The 18141-nt window shown below is 37.5% G+C and overlaps 1 protein-coding gene across 1 annotated transcript in view; it reads left to right on the top strand.

Moving 5' to 3' along the window:
* The window catches only part of Rgs22 (regulator of G protein signaling 22), a 114191-nt gene extending 96298 nt beyond the window's left edge, over positions 1-17893 (top strand). Inside the window, exon 25 of the mRNA XM_077105565.1 lies at positions 17649-17893. Within this exon, the coding sequence (XP_076961680.1) occupies positions 17649-17893 (245 nt within the window). The remainder of the gene's footprint in view (positions 1-17648) is intronic.
* The last annotated feature ends 248 nt before the right edge of the window (positions 17894-18141 follow it).

Raw genomic sequence — 18141 nt, 5'->3', positions numbered from 1 at the left:
GTTTTAAGTAATCTTAAAAGCGCCCTTAAATCTGAATTGGGTATGTACAACTAACTAACTAAATTCTTATTGTGCTCTATTTTTGTATTTGATGCTTCTTAATTTTATGAGTTCTCTTAAAGAAAACACAGCTCATTTTTAGAAGAGTCCTAAGTTTTAAAAACACAAATTACTATGCTGGGGTTGTAGCTCAGTGGTAGAGCACTTGCCGAGTATGTGTGAGGCAGTGCGTTTGATCTCAACACCATAAATAAATTAATTAATTAAATTAAGGCCCTGGTCTCTTCCTCAATGAGAAATTACTTGTGTATTTTGATTTAGGACCTTGGATCAAAAGATGAAAAGAAAAATGGAAACTCTGTGTTCTTTCCCTTTCCAGAGTCAGATACTTAGGGTATGTAACTAAAATTCCTGACCTAAAAATAGTTACTATTTTAGCAACGTCTTCCTTATTATTATTACTCTAAAGCTAATATACGCACCTGGGGAGAATATTCAACAGTACATGGTGAAGTACTTTACCTCATTATGATACAGGCTGCTGCTCCCAACATCGCACTTTGATTCCTCTAAGTACTGTGTCAGACTACAGCCCAATTGTATTAGGGCAAAGGATAGGTGCTCAGAGACTAAAGAAAACATCAGGAGATGGTGTACAAGAAATAAGGTTTATTGGAAAATGCTTACAGGGAGGTCCAGTGACAATAGGATGGACAGACAGCACATCTGTCTCTCTGGTGCTTTGCCAGAAAACAGTGCCTTCATCCCTCCTGGTATCTTTGTCCAGTAGTGACCAACTGGACAAGTAGCACTTATTATCTCCAGAGTGTCCTCAGTTACCACAGAGAGAGGAACTTTATAAATTAGGCCACAGAAGCAGTGACATCATTAGTTTGCTTTGTTCCTTGTATGACCAGAGTTCCAAGGAACAGCTGTCCTGTCATGCATGCAAGAAAGCGGTTCCTACAAATAACCCCAGTTGCCCTAGTTGTAATACACATGAGAAAGAAAGAGCTAGTAGTATCTCTAAAGATAGAATTTATCTGAACATTCTAGCCAGGCCTGCTCTTATTATTCCCTTAACTAGGCTTAGTTCTTGGGAACAGAAAGGGGTATTTCAGGGACATAGTGTTTTATTGTTTTCCTTTTCTTCAAGATGACCCATAATGGGGCTGGGGCTGAGGCTCAGTGGTAGAGCGCCTGCCTCGCACATGTGAGGCACTGGGTTCAGTCCTCAGCACCACATAAAAAAATAAAGATATTGTGTCCAACTACAATTTCTAAAATAAAAGATGGCACATAATGGAATCCCACCATTAGCTATGCTCATGACCACCTCATTGGAGTAAACTATCCTTTCTCAGGCTACCTCACAGGTAGGTATGGCCACCTGACCATTAAGCCAAGGCGATGTGAACATAGTGTGCAATATCCATTCAAGTCTTAAGAATGAAAATGCAGGCTGGGAATGTGGCTCAAGCGGTAGCGCGCTCGCCTGGCATGCGTGCAGCCCGGGTTCGATCCTCAGCACCACATACAGACAAAGATGTTGTGTCCGCCGAGAACTAAAAAATAAATATATATATATATATATATATATATATATATATATATATATATATATATATATAAAGAATGAAAATGCTTTCCAACCATTTCTCTTTTCTCTCTTCCTGTGGGATCACAGTTGTGGTGCTGGCTAGCAAGCTCCACCATAAAGATGGAGCATCTGAAGAATTATGGAACCTAAGTCTCTGAATGGTCTCAAGGACAGCTGCCTCACTCTGGACAGGGAAACACATTTCAAACTTTAATATTTACTTTTAGTGGATACAATACCTTTATTTTTATGTGGTGCTGAGGATCAAACCCAGTGCCTCACACATGCTAGGCAAGCAATCTATGTCTGAGCCACAACTCCATCCTCCTAATCTTTGAGTCACTTTATTCTTATGCATTTTTATTGTGCTACTGTAACAGAAACCTAAAATATATGGCATTGATCAAGCAGTCAGTTTGTGGACATAAACAAAGCATATAATTACAACAAGAAAGGTGGAAACCTTTGTAATATTATGGCAAAATATTTGGTAAAACCATTTCTTCTAGTAACTTAGAAGGCAGACCATGTGCCTACTGTGCCCATGGCTTTATAAAAGAGGGGCTTTAAAAAGGAGAAGGAGAAGGAAGAGGAAGAGGGCAGAAGAAAAAAGGAAGAAGGAAGGTTGATGAACATTTGTGGGTGTGTTGCTCCTTGCAGTTTTTAGTAAGGCACTATGAGAAATACATCAGGCAAGAATGAACCAGTTTACAAAAAGAAATGTAAGAAAATACAGCTTAGCTAAGGGAGGCACATTCTCTGACTATCTTGCAATGTAAAATCTAATAATTGGGCCCTCAAAGTTGGTAAAGCCAACTGCAGCTACACCCCATAAAGCAGAGCCTTTAGTTATTAAGACTTTTCATCTGGATGGTGGCCACTGTATAACAAAGATCAAAGTAAAGATAATGCTATTCTGGCCTATTGTCTTTAAAATAGCCACTGTTAAAATTTAACAGTTGTGTTAATCATAGAAATGAATAAATAAAAAAGGAGAGTTAGCAGGATTAAATCTATGACCAGAAGAGATATTTGATATGGGGCTGACTGGAACTAGACTGAAAGCTTACAAAATTTTTGATGAAATAATATTCTTATCAAAACTACAAATCTGTGATATGATTTAGATAAGAGGTGTCCCCCACAAAGCTCCTGTGTTAATGCAGGGATATTTGTAGGTAAAATGCTTAGACTGTGAGCTGTAATCTAACCAGTCCATCCTAGTTTGAAACTGAGTGGTAATTGTAGGCTGGGGGGCATGGCTGGAGGAGATGTTTATTAGGGTTCTCTAGAGGAATAGAATCAATAAGAAGTATGATTATACAAAGAGAATTTATTAGATTGGCTTACATGACCAGAACCTAAATATGATCAACTAAATATTTGGCCTTTGGTGATTGAATTCAATCCCCAGCTCCTATCCCCAGAGATCAGGGAGTGGGGCTGAAAGTTTCAGTCCTCTACTCACACAGTTGGTTCCTCTGAGAATTATCACCCATTCTGAAGCTATCTAGCTCTACTGTTGGGAACTACCTTGGGGATTAAAACCAAATATTATTACTATAGATGTTTTTATGACTTAGTTAAAGGGCTTGGGGAGCTTTGTGTCAAGAATCAGGAACCGAAACCAAATATTATGTTATGTTATTATGTTACAGTCCATCCTGTGGTTTCTATCCATACCCCTTACAGTAAACATCATAAAAGTCAAAAGATATTGGCACCTTACTAGAATTCCATCCACTCATTAATTAGTCCATCATCATAACACTGAAAATTTCTCCCAGAGCAAGGCCACTCATGTTGGCAGGCTTGCTTTCTTCCATCCAAGTACTAATGAGGCCGGACCCTGCTTAGCTTCCCAGATCAGACAAGATTCGGCACTTTCAGGGTGGTATGGCCATAAACGGCAGGCTTCCTTTCTATGTTGCAAGGTTTTAGAAGTAGGAGTGTTCTTATCAGACTAATAATAGTACCCTCTTAGGTATCTGGTATAGTTGAGCCATGAAACAATATTTTATCTTGCCTTCAGTCTCTTTTAGGGTGTTGATGTAAAGTTGGATTTCCCTCATTAAGGAACCCATTCATTCACTCCTTTATTCTCAGCTAGTATTCCTCCTTTCCGTTTATGTCCAAACTTTTCTACCTTTGGAAGACACATTAGGTTCAGGCAGTGGTATTAATCTAGCAAGTACCTCTGTACTTCAGGCAGTGATATTAATCTTGCAAGTATCTCTCCTCAGTCTCCTCCAATGCAGATAGAGTGAGGTTCCCTAGGTGTAGAAATAGTGGGTTATTTAATACAGTACAGTTGCCCTCACTGCCAACCCCAATTTTGACAGATGAGGTGAGGTGAAGGCAAAATCTGCTTCATCAGGTCCTTAAAAATTCTGACGTGAAAATTTGAAAATAGAGTTAAAATTTCTTGTTTAGGAATCATCCTTGTTTCTGGCACTTAGAGTTGCAGACCTGGTCCTATGATCACCACATCAGGTGGGAAAAAGGCTTGAGGTGATGTAGGGAAGAAAGAAAAAACATGTAATTGTTGCATGAGAAGCCTCCCCACTCAGCAATAGTTGCACAGTTATTCAGGATCCACCACACTCCCTTGTCTGGATCTACCTCTCCCCCATGCCTGCTTTCTGGGGCTACCTGTTATTTTCAATAGCTCGCAGGTATGACATGTTGCACAGTGGAGTCCCCACTGTGGATTCACTCCAACAGCTCCATTCCCATGGCTGCACTTGGCATTGCCCCACTGGGATCTCTGCAGGGACTAATTCTGCAGCAAACTTCTGACTGGTCTCCCAGGATTTCCTTTGAAATTTTGGTGGAAGCCATGACCCTCTAACTCTTGAATTCTGCACTCCTGCAAAGTCATGATGTGGTCTCCACAGGCTGATGCCAGCATGAGCTGCAGCTGGCCTGCTTAAACCACAGCTATAGCCAGGGAGAGCTTTGCAGGCTGGATGCAGGGAAATAAATTCTGAAATGAGGCCAAGAAGAGTGTTTCAGGGTTCTGTGAAACAGTTCTTCCCTAAAAGTCTCTGGACCTATGATGAAAGGGTTGACCTCAAAGATTTCTGAGATGCAAAGCAACTTTTTTTTCATGCTAATCTCTTAACCAAGTGATTAATCAATCACATTCTTACATGCATTTTCCTCCCTCCCTCCCCAGCCAGGTTGCAAATTTTCCAGACTTCATTCTGCTTCTTTTTGCTCCTAAGTCTCACTGTAAATCTGACTAAACATGGTCAATAATACCCATACCTTAACCTGAATGTTTTGTTGTTTTGAAATTATTTCCATAAAATAAGCTAGTCTGTCACTTTAAAAATTGTACCTTCCACAAAGACTTTGGAAATGGACTCAATACAGTGAACTGTTTTGCTTCCTCATAGCAATGTCCTTCCCTCCAATTTCCAATTAAATCCTCCTTTCTACTGGAGATGAGTTCTCTAATTTCCTCAACTCATGACTGTTCACCAGAATCACGTGTAACCTTCCTCTTGGCAGAATGCTAGGCTTTTCCTGGCCTGCTCCTCCAAACTCTTCCAGCCTCCGCCGATACTTCAACTCCAAAGCCACTTCCACATTTTCAGATACTCATTATTAGCAACAGCCACTTCTGGGTACCAATTTTCTGTATTTGTTCATTTTCCGTTGCCAATACCACAATAATATCACAGGCCAGGCAAGTTTTAATGAAACTAGTTCATGTTCAGAAGGCCCAAGATTGAGGAATCACATCTGATGATGCCCTTCTTGCTGGCAGAATCCTGATGTGGTACAGGGTATCATGTCCAAATGAAAGGAAACATGCACATATGTTTTCTGGTCTCTTAATCATGAGAGCTCTCCCCTGCTGACCCTATCTCATCTTAATAACCTCCCAAAGGCTCTAACTCCTGAAGGTTCATACCACCTTTCCATGTTGCCGCACTAGGTACCAGGTTTCTAACACATAAACCTTGAGGGACAAACCACATCCAAACCATAATACCACGTATATCCACATAGACACTCAGGGATCAAAGGTTCCTCATCCCCTACTTTTTATCCTACTTGTTCCCAAAACATTTGTTTCTGTAAGCCAGAACCATTCTGGCAAGTCCCACTCTTCACACCAAATCTAGGAAAGATCTGTTTCTTCTACTTCAAAATTTTTGACATCAAACATGTAGATTTTCTATAAAAAAAATCTCCAATTCTCTGCAAAAACCAAGTGAATTTAATTCAATTTGGACACTAACTACCCAGAATTAGTTCAGACTCCTCAGGTTAAGGACTTAGTTCCATAAGACTTTCCCCATTTCAGATGTCAATTGCAAGTGTCAGGTCACTCGATCTCCTGTGCTTCTGACCAACTGACTAAATCAGAAGTTCCCACAACTCAATTTTCATGTGTAATTATTTGCTACAACAGTTCACCAAAATTAAAGAAACATTTCTTTTAGTTTTATGGTTTGTTATAAAGGAAACAATTTAGGAAGCTAATTAAGGGATTCAAAAGGCAAGGAATTTGGGAAAGGGCATGGAGCTGAGGTGAACACCTCCATTTGTTCACCAACCCAGAAGCTCCAGCTTGACTGACCACCAAGCTGTGATGATCCAGCAGTAGCCCCTAGGTGGTAAGGCTTAAACATAAAACAAGATTTAAAAGTGGGCAGAGGGGGGCTGGGGTTGTGGCTCAGTGGTAACGTGCTTGCCTAGCATGCGTGAGGCCCTGGGTTCAATTCTCAGCACCACATACAAATAAAATAAAGGCCTATCAACAACTAAAAAATATCTTTAAAAGATGGGCAGAGGGCTAGAGTTGTGGCTCAGCGGTAGAGTACTCACTAGCACGTGCGAGGCCCTGGGTTTGATCCTTAGCACCACCTAAAAATAAATAAAATAAAGATATTGTGTTCAATTACAACTAAAAAATAAATATTAAAAAAAATGAGCAGAGACATAAATAACTAATCAGTGTTCAGGAGACAGACTGTAGAATTAGCTCAGTCAGGTTGATAAACAACTAAAAACCCCACTGCCACAACCCCCAATATGGAGGAGCAGTGGGGAGTGAATCAGAATCCAGATGTACTATGTTACCTGAAATGTTCAATCTTAAAACTATAATACATGCAAATAAATAGAAAAGTGTGACTATACACAGAAAGAAAAGCAGTCAATAGAATGTGTCTGAGGAGGGCTTACTTGTTAGAATTTGCAGATAAAGACTTCAAATTTGTTATAATCAGTATATTTAACTAAAGGAAACCATTTATATAAAGAAAAGTATGATAACAATAATCTCATTAAAGAAGTGTATCAAGGGACTGGGGCTGTAGCTCAGCAGTAGAGTGCTTGCCTTGCATGTGTGAGGCACTGAGTTCAATCCTCAGTACCATATAAAAATAAATTAATAAACAAAGATATTAAAAAACAGAAGAGTATCAATAAAAAAATTAAATCTGGAGGTGAAAAGCATAATAACTGAAATGAAAAATTTACTATTGGAATCAATAGCATATCTGAACTGGCAAAGGAAAAAAAATCAATGAACTTAAAGTTAGATTAATAGATATTAGCCAGTCCAAAGGATAGAAAGAAAAGAATAATGAAAATAAAATAACAGAGCCTCAGAGAACCATGAGGAGTTAGAACAAAAGAAGATGGAGGTGCCATAAAAAATATTTGAAGAAATAATGAATAAAAACATTCCCAGATCAAAGTAAAACTCTAATCAACAACTAAGAAGTTTAGAAGCAAATTGGATGCATATTTAACAACCCAAAATCACTTTATGTACTTTATTATATTAATAAATGACTGCAGCCATATGATCATTTCAATGAAGAAGCATTTGAAAAAAATCCAGCACCTATTCATAATAAAAAATTTCAGCAAATTAGAAATAGAAGGGAATAATCTAATAAAAGACATCAACCAAAAAAAAAAATAAATAAAAAGTAAAAATCATAGTCCCAGCAGCTTGGGAGGCTGAAAACAGGAGGATCGCGAGTTCAAAGCCAGTCTCAACAATGGCGAGGTGCTAAGAAACCCAGTGAGACACCCTGTCTGTAAATAAAATACAAAATAGGATTGGGGATGTGGTTCAGTGGTCGAGTGGCCCTGAATTCAATCCCCAGTACAAAAAAAATATAAATAAATTAAAAATAAATAAAAACCTATAACTCACCTTCAATAACTCAAAAGGTTCCTTGCCTTTGTTTTGGGGGGTTTTTTGTTTGTTTGTTTTATGAGATCAAAAATTTAATTAAAAATTAAACAAAAATTTAAACATACAATACAGTATTGTTAACTGCACACACTGTGTTGTACAACAAATCCTTAGAACCTATTCATGACCGTAACTGAAACTTTGTACCCATTGAACAACAATTCTATATTTCCCCCTTTTCCCAACCCCTAGCAACCACCATTCTATTTTCTGCTCCTATGAGTTTGACAATTTTGGATACCTTATAGAAGTAAGATCATACAGTCTTTGTCCTTCTATAATTTGTTTATTTCCCTTAGAATAATAAACTCGAGATTAATCCATGTTGTTACAAATGGCAGAATTTCCTTCTTTTTGAAGGATGAAGAATATGCCTATTTTAATCAGCTTTTCCACTGCTTTGACTAAAATATATGCCAAGAACAATTATTAGATGAGGAAAAGTGTATTTGGGAGGCTCATGGTTTCAGGAGTCTCAGTCCATAGACTGGCAGCTCCATGCCTTGGCGCTTGAGGTGGAATCATGGTGGAAGTGTGTGTTAGATGGAAGTGGCTCACATGATGATCAGGAAGAAGAGCCTTCACTTGCCAAATACAAAATATATACCCCAAAGTCATGCCCCCAAAGCCCACCTCCTCCAGCCACACCCTACCCACCTTCAGTTACCACTCAGTTAAACCCTCTCAGGGGATTAATTTTAATAGGTTGCCTTATTAATGCTCTCATAACCCAATCATTTCTCCTCCAAATCTTCTTGCCTTGTCTCACATACGAGCTTTGGGGGGACACCTCACATCCAAACCATAACAATTCTATTGCATAAATCTGTCACATTTCTTTATCCGTTCATCTTTTGGTGGACATTTAGGTTGTTTCCATATCTTGGCTGTTGTAAATAATGCAGCAATGAACATGTAAGTATCTCTTCAAGACCCTGATTTCAATTCTTTTTTAAAAAAATATTTTTTAGTTGCCAATGGATCTTTTATTTTATTTTTATTTATTAATATGTGGTGCTGAGGATTGAACCCAGGGCCTCACACATGCTAGGAGAGTGCTCTACCACTGAGCCACAACTCCAATTTCAATTCTTTTGAACATATACCCAGAGTGGGATTGCTATTTTTAGTGTTTGGGGGATATTCCATATTATTTTGTATAATGATTGCACTGTTTTACATTCCCACCAACAGTAAACAAATTTCTGGTTTCTCCACAACCTTGGCAACATATTTTATCTTTTGAAAAATCATAATTTTTCTCATTAGGTATAAGCTGATATATCACTGTGGTTTTGATGTGCATCTCTCTGACAATGAGCACATTTTGATATACCTCTTTGTTATTTGTGTGCTTTCTTTAGTGACAGGCCCAATTAAACATTTTGCCCATTTTTAAATCATTTTTCCCCTATATGGGTTGTAGGAGTTTCATATATATCATGGATATTAGCCTCTCATCAGTGTATGGTTTGCAAATATGTTCTCCCATTACCCTCACCGACACACTCAGAAACTTCTTAATCTTAAGTATCTCTTAATCCAATCAAGTTGGTGATTCAGATTGACCATTGCCCCTACTTATCTATTTTGCTTTTCTTGCATGTGCTTTTGGTGCTGTATATAGGTTGCCTTTTCATTCTTGTTGAGGTTTGGATCTTAAATGTCTCCCCAAAGGTCAGGTATTAAAAACTTGGTCCTCAGATGATGGTACTATTGGGAGGTGGAGGAATCTTTAGGAGTAGGAGACTCCTGGAAGAATGTTAGAGTATGGGATCATGACCTTGAAGAGGATATTGGAAACCTCGCCCCCTTTCTCTCTCTCCTTCTCTGCTGCCCAGCTTCCATGAGGTGAGCAGATTCACTCTACCATATTTTCCCCACCATGATGTTTTACCTTCTTCCAGGCCAAAATGACAAGCCATCTAGCCATGGACTGAGACTTCTGAAACCATAAGCCAAAATAAATCTTTCCGCCTGTTAAGTTCTTTATCTTTGGTATTTTGTCACAGAGAAAGCTGACACATTCTTTTGTTTTTTTTTTCTTCTGTTACTATACAGAAACTTTTGAGTTTGATGTAGCCCCATTGTATTAGGTTCTTGTTGTAGTTTAGATATGAGGTGTCCTTCAAAAGCTCATGTGTAAGACAATGCAAGAAAGTTCAGCAGTGAAATGATTGGGTTATGAGAACCTAAACTTAATCAGTGCATTAGTCCACTTATAGGGATTCAATGGGCAGTAACTATCCACATTACTTGATTGGATATATATATCAGCAAATCAGATTAATTTACTTATCTATTTTGCTTTTGTTGCCTGTGCTTTGGGTGTCATACCCCAAAAAAATAATTTTCAAAAAACAATGTGAAAAAGATATTCCTGAATGTTTTACCTTGAAATATTACAATTTTAGTTCTTATATTTAAATCTTTAATCTATTTTGAGTAGATTTCTAGGTGTATGACATAAGGTAGGGGTGCAATTTCCTTCTTTTGTTCATGGATATTCAGATTTCCCAACATCCTTTGTTGAAAAAACTATTCTCATTGTTCTAAGCACTCTGGTTGAAGATCAGTTGACTATGTAGGTGTGGATTCATATCTGGGTTTTCTGTCCTATTTCATTGTTCTGGTTTCTGACGGTATTATACACTCTAATTACTGTAGCTTTGTAATATATTTTGAAATCAAGAAGCATGATGCTTCCAGATTTGTTCTTCCTTTTCAAGATCACTTTGACTATTCTGGATCAACTTTGGTTCTATATGAGTTTTAGGAAACATAATTGATGCCATAGAAATAAAAAGGATTGTAAGAGACTACTATGAAAAATTATACTGTTAACAAATGGAATAACCTAGAAGAAATTGATAAATTCCTAGAAACATGCAACATCACAAGATGGAATAATGAAGAAATGTAAAACCTGAATATACCAATATCAAGCAAGAAATCAAAAATTAAATTACTACCCCCCACACACATAAAAACAACAAACAAACAAAAAACTTCAGAACCTGATGGCTTCACTGGTAAATTCTATCAAAGTGTTTAAAAAAGGACTAATTCCATTTCTTCTCTAACTTTTCCCAAAAACCTAAAGAGTAGAGAACACTTCCAAACTCATTTTCTGAGGCCACCATTACCCTGATACCAAAGATGAAAATACCACACACCAAAAAAAGAAAATCATATACCAATATCCTGATAAAAATAGATACAAAAATCCTCAACAAACCACTGGAAAACCAAATTAAACAGCACATAAGAAATATCATGCAGTGTATTCAAGTGGGATTTATCCCTATGATGCAAGGATAGTTCAATATTCATTAATCAATAAACATAAACTGGGTGCAGTGGTGCAAGCCTGTAATCCCAGTGGTTTGGGAAACTGACGCAGGAGGATTACGAGTTCAGGCCCAGCCTCAGTAAGGCCCAAGCAACTCAGTGAGACCCTGTCTCTAAATAAAATATTAAAAAGGGCTGGGGATCTGGCTTAGTGGTTAAGCATTCCTAAATTCAATCCTCAGTACCAAAACAAACAAACAAACATGAAATGCCAAAGTAATAAAATGAATAATAAAATATCACAGCCACATCAATGTTTATAGCAGCACAATTCACAATAGCTAAAATGTGGAACCAACCTAGATGCCCTTCAATAGATGAATGGATTAAAAAATGTGGCATTTATACACAATGGAATATTACTCAGCACTAAAAAATAATAAAATTATGGCATTTGCAGGCAAATGGATGGCATTAGAGCAGATTATGCTAAGTGAAGTTAGCCAATTCCTAAAAAACAAATGCCAAATGTCTTCTCTGATATAAGGGGGGTGACTCAAAATGAGATAGGGAGGAAGAGCATGAGAAGAAGACTACCACTAAATAGGGAAGAGAGGTGGGAGGGAAAAAGAGGGAGAAGGGGAGTTGCACGGAAGATGGAAGGAGAACCTTATTGTTATACAGAATACATATATGATGTTGTAATGAGAAAAAGAAAAAAAAGTGTGTCACATTAGATTGGATAGAGAGAAAGGATGGGAGAGGAGGGGAGGAACAAGGAGGATAGGAAGGGCACAGAATAGAATAGACATTATGATTGATGTACGTACATTCCATGTATGTATTATACATCAACATGCATTCTACTGTCATGTATGACTAAAATAAATTAAAATTAAAAAAATAAAATAAAATATCACATGATAATTTCAGTAGATTCAGAAAAACATTGACAAAATTCAACACCCTTTCATGATTAAAAAAGAACATAGGTTTGCTGGGTTTGCTGGGTAATCCCAGCGGCTTGGGAGGCTGAGGCAGGATTGTGAGTTCAAAGCCAGCCCCAGCAAAAGCGAGGTACTTGGCAACTCAGTAAGACCCTGTCTCTAAATAAAATACAAAATAAGACAAGGGAGGTGGCTCAGTGGTCAAGTGCCCCTGAGTTCAATACCTAGTACCTGCCCCCGCCCCCGCCAAAAAGAACATAGGTTTAGGAAGAATGTACTTCAACATAATAAAAATCACCCAATAAACCTACAGCTAACATCATATTCAATAATGAAAAATTGAAAGCTTTTCCTTTAAGATCAGGAGTAAAACAAGGATGTTGACTTTTGTCACTTCTATTCAGCATAGTACTAGAGGTTCTAACCAGAGCAATGGGCAAGAAAAAGAAATAAAAAACTTTTAAAGAGGAAAGAAAGAAGTTAAATCATCTCTTTTTGCAGATAACATGATATTCTATGTAGAAACCCTAACTATTACACACACACAAAATAGAGCTAATAAATGAATTCAACAAAGTTGCAGGATGCATATGAACACACAAAAATCAGTTGTATTCTCTACAATGACAACAACCTGTCCATAAAAAAATCAACACAAAATTCCATTTACAAAAGCATTAAAAAGAATAAAATACTTAGAACTAAACTTAGCTAAGGAGGTGAAAAACATACACATGAAAACTACAAACATTGATTAAAGAAACTGGAGAAGACACAAATAAATAACAAGATACCCACATTCATGGATAGAAAAGAATTGACATCAGTAAAATGTCTATACTGTCTAAAATGTTCTACACATTCAGTGCTATTTCCACCAAAATGCCAATGACGTCTCTGGTTTTGTTCTTCTGTAGCAAATGTGGGACAGTAAGAATACAATCATTTTGACACCATTCCTTCATACATATAAGGGAGCCAGCAGTTTTACACACCATTGCATTAGCTTCATCAGTACAAATGTCACTAGTGAAAAAGTCAAATAATGCCCTACTATTATTGTGAAAATAGTTTGGCCCTTGAAACCCCTTATGAAAAGGGGTCTACAGAACATTCTTTAAGAACCACTGTCAAACAAATTACCTACAACTCACAACGGGCCAGGACAGTTTCATACCTATTCTATCTGCCTGGAAATCCCTTCTCTCTTCATTTTGCAGAGAACTCTTAGCGTTTTTCAAAGGCCCAATCCAAACACCATCTTCTTGAAACTGACCCTGACCCTTCCCTCCCCCACCCAAGTCTTCATCTTGCCCTTTGTCTTGCCATAGTGTTTTCTTGGCATGTACCGCTGCTACAGTACTTGGTGATGCACTTTTTGTTTGCATATTTTATTAGATAACTCAATAATTTAATGAGGCTGGAATTTTATCATTACCTACCAGGAAATCATGACAATGGTTGTTTTGTTCTTATTGTTGTGCATGATTTTCAACTGTTTAAACAAAACAGTTCTCTCATTGGCCTACTTTGCATTATACATGGCATATTCAGTTCCTATACAATTGTAGTTCTTAGTCAGATTCTCTTATTTATTTATTATTTTCACATATATTCTACAAAGTAGAAATAATTTACCTATCCAATCCCCATGATAAATATACTGAGAGTATAATATTTCAGGTGAAACGTTTTGTCTTTTTGTGCCCTTCTTTAGTAAATAAAGCTTATTTACTAAAATTTTCCACTTATCATCAAAAGAAGAAAATAACTTCAATTTCTTAACAATAAATTTGCTCATATGAAAAAAAACCATTTTATAACAGCGATATACTTATTTCATCTGATGATCTTAAATGGAGTGTTATCGATATAATCAATGCATTTTTCATTTTGTATACTATTCATTTTTAAGGCTTGTTGATGCAAAAGAATACTCTTAACAGATTGTGCTTTTAATTGAAGAATTTTTTTGTCTATTAAGACTATTATGGGCATGGCCCTTTTGTGCCATATGTGTTTGAAATTCCCATCCTGCCAGAAATAAATTTTTTTTTCAAATCAAGAGAATTATCTCTTCTCAGAAAAATATTCTTGTACACAGAAAAGCAATCATCTCATTAACTAGAATGTGAAATGAGACAAATGACAGAACAAACAAGGAACAAACACATTGTCATACAGGAAGAATGTGCTTGCGTGCAATGCATTACTGCTGCTAAGACAAATAATTTGATGTATCAACAAAAAGTAATATACCGGGTGAGATATTTTATAGATGTGTGTGGGGGTGTATGTGTTTGAAGGATGGCTGTTCTTGTTGGTAAGTGTTCATTATTTTATTTCAACCTAGGGAGAATGACTATTTTAATTCAGATATAATTCAGTAAAGACCACTGTGTAATCATTATAGCCATCAACAAACTGATTCATGTGCAATTGGTCCAAAAGTTACAAAAGCTGTTTTCTGAGTTCTTGTTTGTACCCACCATCTTAAGATTACATCAGAATTAAAGCATGCAGGACTTGAACTGACTTCAAAGACTAAACTTAGACTTCTAGCTAGTTTAGTTTTTTTCTTTTATTGGTTCATGTTTTCCATTTGGCTCCCATATCCTGTTCTAGCTTGATGCCCCTTCTAGAATTTCATTTACAAATCTTACAACTTTGGTTGGTGAAACACACTAATTAATACTGTTGTGGAGGCTGAAGATTTTAGCAATCTCATGACTTCTGCTTGGAAAAATGTCTGCTGTTTTCCACTCAAGTTTAGCACCATATTGAACACAGCAAATATATCTTACATGAAACTCTAAATGCATTTAATTAAAATGCATTTAAGGAGGACTGTTTACACTTTTATCTGTTGACAATACTATTTTTTTTTTTAAAGAAAGAGTTAGAGAGGGAGAGAGAGAGAGAGAGAATTTTTAATATTTATTTTTTAGTTTTCGGCGGACACAACATCTTTCTTTGTATGTGGTGTTGAGGATCGAACCCGGGCCGCACGCATGCCAGGCGAGCGCGCTACCGCTTGAGCCACATCCCCAGCCCCGACAATACTATTTTTTAAAATATATTTATTTTTTAGTTGTAGCTGGACACAATACCTTTATTTTATTTGTTTATTTTTATATGGTGCTAAGGATCAAACCCAGGGCCTTGCACATGCTAGGCGGGAGCTCTACCACTGAGCCACAACCCCAGACCCTGTTGCCAATACTATTAATCATAAAACTCAAAACTTCCAATGCAACAGAAATTTTAAAATCTACTTTATTTTTTTAAAATATTTTTTAGTTGCCAATGGATTTTTAACTTTATTTATTCATATGTGGTGCTGAGGATCAAACCCAGGGCCTCACACATGCTAGGCAAGTGCTCTACCACTAGCCATAACCCTAGCCCTTAAAATCTACTTTCTTTTAATTAAATTTATTTTCAAACAAAATGATAAAGTAAAAACAGGCCATTTTATGATTTCTAAAAATTCCAAGTAATGCTTAAGCAACATTCCAGCTTTTAAAAACAGGCAATTCTACAGGCTTTGTAAATTTCTTATGATGCTACTAAGCAATATTAATTTAAGGGACAAACTCCAGTTCCATAGGTTCTTGGCTTGCCTGAGAACTCTGTGGAGCCCACTAAGTTCCTATCTGCTTGAGGAAGCTTTATATGTGATCTAATTTTCAATAGATTTTGGTTAGTGTGATGGTGCATACATCACATTTTACTTGGAATTGAATAAACCTAAAATTACTTGTGTTAATTTGCCTTCCAAGCTTATAGAGATATATATGGTACCATCTATTCTGGGTTACTTCTTAGATTAGTTTATCGGTAGGCCATCTTGTGATGCTGTTAGTAAGTGTCCATTTAGTATTTCTGAGCAGCATGTCGAGACCATGCTTTTAGCAGGTTTTAAATCTTTGAAAGAATAGTAGGGTGTTTTGTAAGCACTGTACTTTGTAGATCGTGAGATTACAGTTCAGTTTCTAGCTCTTAGATTTCTCCAACTCTAGATGAGTGAGAATGAGAAAAAGACAAACTACTTTTGAAACTCCAAATTCACTGAGGCAGGATAGCACTCTTGTTGAGTTGGCTAACTTGGCTACATTCGTTGGCTATCTATAAAACAGGGGAAGATGGAAAGGATGTTTTGTGAATCTGTGCTGTAGATTTAGCGATTTACACTGCCAATTTAAAAGCTCTATTTTTCCAGGTTCTCATATTGTCCAAATCCTCATGTATTTGAAAGCTTTATGTGTCCCTGGAGACCTCCTGATGAATGTGATTCCATCACACTTCCAAGAACCTGGAGATCCAGGATTAGCTAGTGAAAAGATAATTTATAATACATTTGCCCTGAGTTCTGATTGGCAGCATTTGTTAATATAGCCCCCGTGTTTTCTCTGATGTGTGTGTGTGCGCAAACACAAAGGAATGACAAATTGGTTCCAAAACAACAATTTTAAAAAGTACAAGAAAAAAAAAACCTGCCTGTGGCTTCCTTAAAACTGTTTCTCCTCAAAATTTAAAAATATATTTTTCAACATGGCATGCTCCAAATTTTCTAACATTTAAATGAAAGTTTGTTTTGAAAAATAGAGAAATGTAATTCAGAAATGTATTCTCTAGCTTCTACTTCTAAAACACTTGTCACAGTCATCAGGGGCTTAACATTATGCCATTGGTATCCATATTCCTATTTTACTAGAGGGAATACAAAGGAAGGCCTCAAATGATAAAATGTGTTGCTTATGTTTTTTCTCACACTCTTGTGCAAAATGAATGGCAAAGTTATGATCAGAACTAATAACATCTAAATGTCCCTACTGTAGTGATGATGATGATGATGATTGTTGACATTTATTAAGCAAATTTTTCCTGATATCAGGGACTGAATCCAGAAGTGCTCTGTCACAGAGCCAACATCTCCAGCCCTTTTCATTTTTTATTTTGCGACAGCCTCTCACTAAGTTGCTGAGGCTGGCCTGGAACTTGTGATCCTCCTGCCTCAGCTTCCCTAGTCTCAGGGATTACAGGCATGTGCCACCCTGCTCAGGTATTAATAAATTTTCATGTTCAAAGCTGCTTCATGTATTCCTCACAGCAACAAATAAAAACATTATTTTGCATATGATATAAGGGTACACAAAGAAGTTAAGTAATTTGCCCATGGTTATGCTGCTACAGCTTGTATCATTAAAAAATGATGGCTTGCATCATTAATTCCTCTTCAATCCATGAAAGACCTACTCAAATTGGCATCATTTTGGAGGCCAATGGCACCAAAATGTGGTGTGAGGGAAGTTAAAATCTGAGTCTCATATAAAGCAAATTAATCTTCTCATTTTGAAATCAATGACAACATTGCGTATTTCCTATAAATTAAATAGTTTACTAAGTACTAAATTCAGATCTCATACCTTTGTGGGAGGTAGGTAGAACAATCTCTTTAGAAGCCTTTGACTTTTCTAAAATGTGATGCTTGGCTTTGGTTTTAGACCTGAGTACTTGGCCTAAAGGCACACTGACTCTGAAAACATTGTTTTTTTTCTGTATTAAAATACTATTTGAGCTGCCTGCACCACTACTGTCATTGCTGCCTCTGATTTCACTGCTGTCAGCCTGAGGTTGCTTGGAGGTCTTCTATCAGAGCTCATGCAGAATCCACTGCCGTGCCTGGAGGTCTCTTCTCTGGGCACGACCTCAGTTATCTTGGAAATGAATTCCCACACTACCTCTGTGGTCACTGCTGCCGAACTGGAAGTGTCCTGTCAACCAACTGCCTGCTGTACCTACTGCCTTTGTTGCTGCCTCTGATTCTGCTGCTGCCAGCCTGAGATCACCTGGAGGTCTTCTTTCTGGGTGCTGCTGCCCCAGAAGAAACCACTGCCCTGGATGGAACTGAAGCCGACACTTCGCTGCTTACCCTGGATTGGCTGCCTGGTGGCTGCCCCACAGCTGCAGTTCCTGCGCTGCTGCAGCCGCCACTACTGCTGACCCACTGCCTGCTGCCAGCCACCACCGCCACTACTGTGCTACCACAGCCTAGAGGACTGCTTCCAAGG

This window comes from Callospermophilus lateralis, chromosome 16 (assembly GCF_048772815.1).
Source record: "Callospermophilus lateralis isolate mCalLat2 chromosome 16, mCalLat2.hap1, whole genome shotgun sequence".
Classification (NCBI taxonomy): Eukaryota; Metazoa; Chordata; class Mammalia; order Rodentia; family Sciuridae; genus Callospermophilus; species Callospermophilus lateralis.
This window is presented reverse-complemented; position numbering and strand designations above follow the sequence as displayed.